A 10,000-nucleotide genomic window follows, 5' to 3' on the forward strand; every position below is an offset into this window, starting at 1 on the left:
GGCGGTGGGCGTGGTGGCAGGAATCGATCCCCGAGCGGGTGGCTCCAGGAGACAGCAGCGGCGGCGGCGGCGGCGGCGGAATTCAGTCAACATGCCGGCTCCTGACCGGGCAGCGGCTCCCCGTCACCACGCGCTCTGATGTGTCACCTTAGTGCTGCTCTGTGATCCCCGCGAGACACCCGCGCGACCGCCCGCATCCAAGCCCTTCCGTGTCCCTGCTTCTGCCGAAGAGGAAGAAGGAGCCTCGGCCCGCTCGGCCCTCTCGCTCGTTCGCTCGCGATCCCTCGGAAACCTCTTCCCGAACGTGTGCGCTGACGAAGGGAGGCCCGCCCTCCGCGCGTTCCTTCGGCAACCCTCCCGCTGCCACTCTCGCTCTCTCGCGCCGCCAAATCCAATCCGAAAACGCAAAAATAAAAAAGTTCCATAGAGGGAAAGAGCTAAGCAAAGTGCAGTTGCCCCCCCCTCGAGAGCCCAAACTTCGGCCTTCTGCCCGAAACAAGTGAGCCGAAAATAGCGTCCGCCGTGCAGCAAGAGCCACAGATTACCGACACGATGGGCGGGGAGGAAGAGAAGACTCGTGACACTGACAATCAGGCAGATGACAGCATCCGTGTCATCTGCCGCTTCCGGCCACTCAACAAGTCCGAGGAGGCGGCGGGAAGCAAGTTCATATGCAGCTTCCCTTCGAACCGAGGCCAAGAAGATCAGATGGTCTCCATTGGGGTAAGTCCCTCGCTTATGGCCTGCTGTTGGGTGTTTGCGGGGCGGCCAGGCTTTGCTTTGTTTTGGCGGGGGTTGACGTGTTTTTTTGTTTTGTTTTTTTGTTAATTGGGAGATGTTGATTTCTTGGGAGGTGAGGGTGAGGGTGGGGGTATTTGCGTGCGTGTTTGTTTTATATTTTTTATGGGAGGTTGTTTGTTTTCTAGAAGGGAGGGTCTGTTTATGTTTGCAGTGTTTGTGCATGCATGTATAGGTGGTTCTGTACATATTTACGTGTGTGTGTGTGTGCGTAAAAGTACGTGCGTGTATTCTAAAGCTATGTGTATGCTTTTCTACGCATCACCGACCGCCTCGACAGTCGTGACAGTTGACAGTCGCCAGCCTCGTCGTGGTCGAACTCTATCCTCTATCGTCATCCCCTCCGAACTACCCCCCACCTCCTCCTCGCTTCCCCTTCTCCCCCATTCTTCCCTTCTCTCCCCACCCTTTCTCTTCCCTCCTTTCCCTCTCCCTTACTGTACCCCACAACCTCACTCTCCCTCCCTTCTTCCCCTTCCTTCCCCTCCCCCCTTCCTCTTCCCCCTTCCCCTCTATATCCCCACCACATCCCCTTATCCCATTCCCCCTTCCCCTTCCCCCCTCTATACCCCCACTTCCCCCCTCTTCACCCCCACCCCCACCCCCCCGCTCTCGTACACGCGCGCGACCGCCACATTCTCTGAGTTTCCAGCCCAGTAACTACAGGTAAACAGGTAATTATATCAGGAAGGGGAGGTCGGTCCGTTTATTTCAGATGTATGGGTACATTGTGAAGGTCGTCTGTTCCTTTAAAATCCCTTCGTGATATTGACAAGAGATGGAAAATGAGGAGGAGGAGGTGGTGGTGGCGGAGGTAGTGGAGGAGGAGGAGGTGGAGTAAAAGGGAGGAGGAGAGGAAGGGGGAGGAGGAGGAGGAGGAAGAGGAGTAGGAGGAGGAGGAGGAGGAGGAGGAAGATGAGGATCAGGTGGGGGAGGAGGAGCATAAAATAAAGGAGGAGGAGCGAGAGAATGATAAGACTGGAAGAGGAGGAGGAGAAAAAGAAATAGGAGACGTAAGAGAATGAAAGAATTGAAAATGAGGTGGAGGAGCAGAAGCGAGAGAAAAGAAGATTGAAAGAATGGAGGAGGAGGAGGAGCAGAAGCGAGAGAATGGAAGAATGAAAGAATGGAAGAGGAGGGAGAGGAGGAGGAGGGGAGGAGGAGGAGGAGGGGAGGGGGGGGGGGGGGAGGGGGCAGCGAGCAGAGAGCACAGCGGTTGAACTAAATAAACAATCAACGGGTGAACAGCCTTTGCACATCTCGCTCCCGTCGTCCTCTCTCTCTCTTTCTCTTTCTCTTCTGTTCTCTGTTCGTCGCTTATTATCTTATTCTTCTCTCGCCTGCCTCCCTTCACCTGTCCTCTATTTTAGGTCTTAAATTCTCTTCTCTTCGCTGTTCTTCTGTTTTCTTTACTCCTTTTCTTCTTCTTCTTTCCTCTCTCTCTCTCTCTCGCTCTCTTGTTTGTTTCTCTGCCTCTGTCTGTCTGTCTGTTTCTTTCTCTCTCTCCCTCTCCTTTCTTCCTTCCTCCCTTCCTTCCTTCCCTCCTTCCTTCCTTCTCACCATCTTTCTCTCTCTCTAATTTGTCCTTACTCCCTCCCCTCCCCCCTTCTGCTTTTTCTCCCACTTCCTCCCCTTCTTTACCTCTGGCATTTCCTCCTCCATTCCCTCTCTCTAATTTCCTCCATTTCTTCCCTTTCTTTCCCCTCTCTTTCTCCATCATCCTCTCCTCCACCAAAAAATATTATCACGAAAAGAAAAAAAAAAAAAAAATACAAAAAACTAAATCAAAAACAACAAATCAATAAACGAGGAAAGAATCAACATCCCAAAAAAAAACAAATGACAAGCGAAACAGCACGCGCAGTATAAGTATACATATTCCGATCCTCCTTTAACAGCCGTTCGAATCGCATTCCACGCCGGCGAAAGAAAACGGAATCGCCCTTGTGATGGGGGGATTGCATCACATTTTGCGGGAAATCGGTGACGTAGCGAGGTCGTAGGGGTGGGTGGGATGGGGGGTGGGGGGGCTGAGGGGGGGGCGGGTGGGGTAGGGGGGTGTAGGGAGGGAGGGAGAGAGGGAGGGAGGGAGGGAGGAAAGGAGGGAGGGGTAGGGAGGGAGGGAGGGTGGGGAAGAGATTATCGTATTGTATGTGATGGGAAAGTTAAAGAGAGGGAGAAAAAAAGAGAGAAAAAACGGCGAAGAGAGAGAGAGTGAGAGAGAGAGAGAGAGAGAGAGAGAGAGAGAGAGAGAGCGAGAGAGAGAAAGAGAGAGAGGATGATGGAATTGGGTGTGATAAACAAATAGACAGATAAATAGATAGACAAACAGACTAATAAACAAATCGACCGAAACAAATTAATGAGAGATAGTGAAATAAAGGAATAACCTCAAGCTTCCGGCGACGTATAGATACACGGACGGACGCACGGACGGACGTACAGATACACGGACGGACGCACGGACGGACGTACAGATACACGGACGGACAGACGGACGGACGGACGGACGGACGTACAGACGGACGGACGCACGGACGGACGCACGGACGGACGCACGGACGGACGCACGGACGGACGTAGGGCCTTGTGATTACACCACGAGGCGGAACCCCGTTAGAAGGAAGCGGGCGGGGACCCTGGGGGAGTAGGGGGGAGAGGGGTAGGGGTAGGGGTGGCAGGTGGTTCTTTCCATATTCCTCTCCCTCCCCGTTTCCCTCTTCTTTTCGTTGCTTTTCGTTTCTCTTTCTCTTTTTTTCTCTTTCTTTTTTCTCTTTTCCCTCTTTCTCTCCTCTTGTTTCCATGTTTTCCTTTATGTTTCTGTCGTTTCCCTCTTTCCCTCTTTTCCCTTTTCTCCTTTTCTCTCTTCCGTCCCTCGTTTTTCCTCGTTTTTCCATCCCCGCATTTCCTGTGTTTTTCATTTCTTCTCTCGCCCCATCTCTATCCTTATTTCCCTCTCTTTTCCTGTATGTTTCCTCTTCTCCCTTCATTTCCGTCTCTCCCCTTCTCTCTTTCCCCTTTGCCTCCCTCTTTTATCCACGCTTGCTCACTTTTCCTATCATTCTATAGTGAAAGCGCTTAAATCGAGCTGAAATTCGCTTAAAATAGCATAAAAGCAACTCGAATCGCCTGCAATTACCTCTTGAAAAAATATATTACCAAACTATCACCTAAATTTCTATTTGAATGCTTAAAATGAGTACCGAATTGCTCCGAATCGAGCGCAAAAAGTTTCCTAAGCGAGCTCCAAATAGAAAATAAAAGCCAACACACTTTTCAAAACTCGCGAAAAAGCCACACAGAAAACAAGCGCTGAAAACAAGCAGTAAAACAGCTTTAAACGAAACAAAAAAGCGCCTTTAAGCTCGCTGAAAACTCGCTAGAAACACTGCGAGCGCTAAAGTCGGGTGAATACTAACCCAACATTAGTTTAAAACAAGCAGAAAAGCGCTCAAATACCCTGACTAAAATAACTACAAAAAAGAAGGAAACAAATAAAATGAAAGAGAAGGAAGGAAATAAAAGAAAATCAATAAAAGGAGTGAATAAAATTTCTAAAGGGGAAAGCAAAACAAATGAAAATCTGAAAAAAGAAAAAAAGAATAATGAAAATGAGTAAGAATCGAAAAGAAATGAAGAAGAGCGAGAATTAGTAAAATAGTAGAATAACAAAAACAGTAATTCATTAAAAGAAAAGAACAACATCAAAAAGTGAATCAAAGAAACTAAACACGCAACTTAAAAGAAAATAAAAAACAACAATAAACGTAAAAACGCAAGCAATGATATCAGTAAAGGACCAGCAAATAAAAAACCACAACACCACAATAACGACAAAAAATAACAACAAAACACAAAGAACAACAAAAAATTACAACAAAACACAAAGAACAACATAACAAAAAACAACAACAACAAACAACAAGAATAACAATAACAACACCAACAAAAACAACAAATAAACATTAAAAAACAGCAACAACAAACAGCAATTCAAAAGCAAAAATCGGGAAGGAGGAAGCGAGGAAAGGTGGAAGGAAGCGACGGTCACAGTCAGCTGACACGCGGTTGTGACTCGTCCCGGTGGTGGCGAGCCGACAGGGGGAAGGAGAAGGAGGAAGGAAGAGAGGGAGAGAGGGAGGAGGGGAGAGGGAGAAAGAGAGAAAGGGGGAGAAGGAGAGAGGGAGAAAGGGAGTAGGAGGGTGAGAGGGAGAGGAGAGAGGGAGAGGAGAGAGAGAGACAGAGATTATATATATACATATATATATATATATATATATATATATATATATATATATACATACAGACACACACACACACACACACACACACACACACACACATATATATATATATATATATATATATATATATATATATATATATATAGAGAGAGAGAGAGAGAGAGAGAGAATGAGACAGAGAGAGATAGACAGAGAGAGAGAGATATATATAGATAGATAGATAGATAGATAGATAGATAGAGATAGATAGATAGAGAGAGAGAGAGAGAAAGAGAGAGAGAGAGAGAGAGAGAGAGAGAGACAGAGAGGCAGAGCCTCAGATAGAGACAGAGACAGAGACAGAGACAGAGGCAGAGTCAGAGACAGACAGACAGACAGACAAGCAGACAGAGATTGAACTCAAATCATTCACGGCATGCATGATTCGTGCATGACTGTCACAATCGTGGGATCTTTCGTTCAGAATCGATCAGCGGGGGTGACAGCGGCGCCTGGAGGGGTTGCCAATGGTCATGCGCGTGCCTGACGTATTTTCCATGACGTGGCCCTAAGAATGGAGCGAAAATGACGTAAGATTTCGCGTTGAGAGGGTTTCGGGAAATGCACTTTTGGGTGGGCAGTTCCTTACTATTTTTGAATTATTTTTTCTTTCTTCTGTCTGTTTTCCGTTTTGTTCTTGTTCTTTTTTCTTCTTCTTCTTGTTCTTCATCTCTATCTTATTTTTTTTTTCAGTTCCTTATTTTTTTTCTGTTTTGATCTTGTATTCTTCACCTTTTTCTTCTCCTTTTTATTCATCTTTATCTTATTTTTTTGTATTATATTTTTTTACGTCATCTTCTTCCTCTCCTTCTTCATCCTCATTCTCCTCTCTTTCCCCTTCTTATTGGGACTAATACAACTGCCACCATCCCTTCTACCATCACTACCATTACACTACCATTACCAAGACTCCCATTACCACCAAGTGTACTACTACTACCATTATCACCATTACCAAGACACCAGCACCACCACTACTAACACCTTAACTACCACTATCATTACAACTGATACCATTACTACCATACCCATTACTATCACCTCCACCACGTCTACCATCTTCACGTCTACCATTGCCCCCACCTCTACTATGTCTACTATTCCCACGTCTACCATTAACACCACCTCCACCACGTCTACCATTGGCCCCACCTCTGCTATGTCTACCATAACACCACGTCTACCATTTCCATGTCTAAGATCAACACCATCTCCACCACGTCTACCATTACCAACAACTCTACCACGTCTACCATTCCCATGTCTACCATTAACACCACGTCTGGCATTACCAACACAACTTCCCAGTCAGTTACACTTTGCAGAACATACCAAGTCATGAAACTTTTTTTTCTTTTTTTTTCATTCTTTCTTTCTCTATCTCTTTTTACCATCTTTTGTTTTTTGTATCTCTTTTCTTTCTCTTCTTTTTCTTTTTCTCTCTTACAAAACTATCGCATGTTTGGTTTTCATTTGGATGCGATGATAATGTGAAATATGAGAATCTTTTGATTAAATGTGTTGGCAGATTTTTGTAAGATATTTCGGCCGCTGAATTAATTATTTTTTTCGATAATGATTTTCTGTGATGTTTGATGTTGTAAATTTTGTTGTTGTTGTTGTTTCGTTTCTCGTTGTTCTTGTTGTTATTATGTTTTATTATTATTATTGTTGTTGTTGTTGTTGTTGTTGTTGTTTTGTTGTTGTTTACTTTCTTCTTTTTTCTTCCTTTTTCTTATTCTCATTCTTATTAATCTTCTCATTCTTACTTTCATTCTTATTCTTATTTTTATTCTTACTCTTAATTTCACTCTTATTCTTATTATCATCATTATTAAGATGTTGATGATTCATCTAAATTCCTCCAAGCAATTGATCGATTGTTGTCCCGCACATTCTTTGCTTTCAAATTTTTTCATTTTCTTACCCTTTTTTCCTGAAAATTTTACTCTTGATAGTTTGAAAAGACATTCGTACGAACAGAAATAAATGCAGGTTTGAATTCGAAACGTAGGTATCGTCTTTTTATCGGGATGGAGTGGGTTTTTCTTTATCTCTGTCTGTCTGTCTGTGTGTGTCTCTTTCCCTCTTTCCCTCCTCCTCTCTTTCCGTTCCTCCTTCTCTCTCCCTCCCTCCCTCCCTCTCTTCCCCCCTTTCTTCCCTCCTTCCGTCTCTCCTTCCCTCTGCCTCCTTTCCTATCTTCCCTTTCCCTTTCTCCCTCCTTCCCTCCTTCTCCCTCCTTCTCTCCTTCCTTTACTCTCTCCTTCCGTCCTCCCTCCCTCTCCCTCCTTCCCTCCCTCCCTTTCCCACTCTCCTTCCTTCCCTCCCTCTCTCCCTCCTTCCCTTCCTCCCTCCTTCCCTCCCCCTCCCACTTTCCCTCCCTCCTTCGCTCTCCCTCTTTTCCCTCCTTCCCTCCCTCCCTCCTTCCCTCCCTCCTTCCCTTCCTCCCTCCTTCCCTCCCCCTCCCTCCTTCCCTCCCTCCTTCGCTCTCCCTCTCTTCCGTGACGAAGCAGAGAGAAAACACGCAATTATCTCCATGTCTCGGGATAGACAGCGAGTTCTCCAGCGTGACACAGCGAGACTAGCGAGTGTCATTCGTGTCACATGCCGCGTGTGCTACTCTTCCGTCCGTGGTACTGGTTGCTTGGTTGCCTGGTTGTTGTTGTTGTTGTTGTCGTTTTTTGTTTTGTTTGTAAATTGTGGTTGTTTGGTTGCTTGTTATTCTTTAATGGTTGTTGGTTATTGTGATTTTTTTTCTTTCTCCATTTCTCTCTCTCCTTCCTTTGTACTCTTTTGTTTTTTCCTCTTCCACCCTACCTCTTCCCTTCTTTTTATATTTCTATTTTAATCTGTGTCTGTTCTCTCTCCTTTCTTTCTTTTTTACATCACTCCTTCCTTTTCTTCTTTCCTCTTTTTTTCCCACCCTCCCTCTCTCTCTCTCTCTCTCTCTCTCTCTCTTTCTCCCTCTCTCTCTCTCTCTCTCTCTCTCTCTCTTTCTCCCCCTCTCTCTCTCTCTCTCCCTCCCTCTCTCTCTCTCTCCCTCTCTCTCTCTCTCTCTCTCCCCCTCTCTCTCTCTCTCTCTCTCTCTCTCTCCATCTTTATTCCCTCCTGGTTCTGTTCACCTTCTGTTAGGTAGATAGGATAAGCCTTCCCTCCCCCTGCTCCTCCTCCCCCCCCTCCCCCCCTTTACAAGTGTGACTGTCACGTAATGAGGTTATTGACCTTTATCTTCCTCTCTCCTGTGTCCTTTTATTCGTTTTTTTTTCCTTTCTATGTTATTTTATCTGTCTTCCTATTTTCTGTTTTTTTTTTCATTATCCATTTATTTTATTTTCCTAGATAGATAGATAGATAGATACATACATAGAAAGAGAGCGAGAGAAAGAAAGACGGGGAGATAGATAGATGGATAGATAGACACATAGAAAGAGAGCGAGAGAAAGAAAGACGGGGAGATAGATAGATAGATAGATAGATGTTTGGATGCATAGATAGATAAACTGATAAATTAATAAATAGAGGAAACGGGAAAGAAATAGACAAGATAAAAAAAATAGAATCATGAATTCCTTATGTTTATTACAGTAAATAATTACAATAATGATAATAATAATGATAATGATAATAATGATAAAAAAACGGAATATCTTCCTCCTAGTTATGTCAAAAACCCAAAATTTGATGATATATAATTTTCCTTTTTTTTTTTTTTTTTTTTTTTTTTTTTTAGTGGGGGGGGGGGGGTCGACGAATCAGTTTTCGTGTATGCTTTTATCGTAATTCCAACATTTTATACTCTTTTTGATAAGGGTTCGGAACCTTTTAGAAAAATATGGGTGATAAGAAAGGAACAGATTTGATAAGATTTCAGTGCTTTATTTTTTTTTTTTTTCTGTTTTGAACTGCGTTGTTTATATTATCTTTTTTATATTGAAAAAAAAAATGTGTATATATATATAAATGTATATATTTTTTTTCTTTTTTTTATTTTTCTTTTCTTTTCTTTTCTTTTTTTTTTTTTACAATGTTATCCTGTCTAGAACTCATGTGCCTTTTCCCCCATTCTCAAGCCTCATTTACCCATTTCCCTTGCCCCATTTACCTATTTCCCTTGCTCCATTTCCGCTATTTCCTTCTCTCCCCTTTTTTCTACTTTTCTTTCCCTTCTCTCTTGTTCTCTCTCCCCTATTTACCTATTCCTCCCTTCCCTTTTGCCCATCTCCCTTTTCTAATTTCCCTTCCTTCCTTCCCTCGTTCTTCTTCTTCTCTTCTTCTTCTCCCCATTTCCATTACCCCCCCCCCCCACTCTTCTCCCACAAACAACTCATTTTCTCCCACATTTCTCTGGCCTCCCTCCCCATTCTCTCCCCTCCCATTTCTCCCTCATTCTCTCTCACACTCTCTCTCTCATATTCACCTCCTCCCTCATTTCCATAGCTTCCCTCCCCCCATTTTCCTATTCTCCCTCGTCCCACACTTCTCCCACACTCTCTCCCACACTTTCTCCCACACTCTCTCATTTGTTTAACTTCCCTTCCCCCCAATTTCCTATCCTCCCTCCCTCTACGTACCTCTCCCACTCTCCTCCCACACTCCTCCCACGCTCTCTCCCACATTCCTCCCTCACTCTCTCCCACACTCTCTCCCACACTCTCATCTCCTCTCTCATTTTTTTAACTTCCCTCCCTCATTTCTTTCCTATCCTCCCTCCTTCTACGCACTTCTCCCACACTCCTCCCACACTCTCTCCCACACTCCTCCCACACTCCTCCCACACTCTCTCCCCCACACCTGCGAGAACAGATGTCGACAACCTGTCACTCATTAAACAGCTGTTTTACCTATACAGGTATTTTTCCCTCTCGTGTGAGATGCCAGATATCATTTACATATTTTTTTTCTTTTCTTGATTATGTTTT

The 10,000-nt window shown here is 44.5% G+C and overlaps 1 protein-coding gene across 1 annotated transcript in view; it reads left to right on the top strand.

The window, feature by feature from the left end:
* Positions 1-10,000, top strand: part of LOC125040014 (kinesin heavy chain-like) — a 184,285-nt gene that overhangs the window by 237 nt on the left and 174,048 nt on the right. The window contains 1 exon segment of the mRNA XM_047634422.1: positions 1-723. This exon segment is cut by the window's left edge and continues 237 nt beyond it. Coding sequence (XP_047490378.1) covers positions 553-723 — 171 coding nt within the window. The 5' untranslated portion in view covers positions 1-552.

The sequence above is a fragment of the Penaeus chinensis genome, chromosome 28 (assembly GCF_019202785.1).
Source record: "Penaeus chinensis breed Huanghai No. 1 chromosome 28, ASM1920278v2, whole genome shotgun sequence".
Taxonomy (NCBI): Eukaryota; Metazoa; Arthropoda; class Malacostraca; order Decapoda; family Penaeidae; genus Penaeus; species Penaeus chinensis.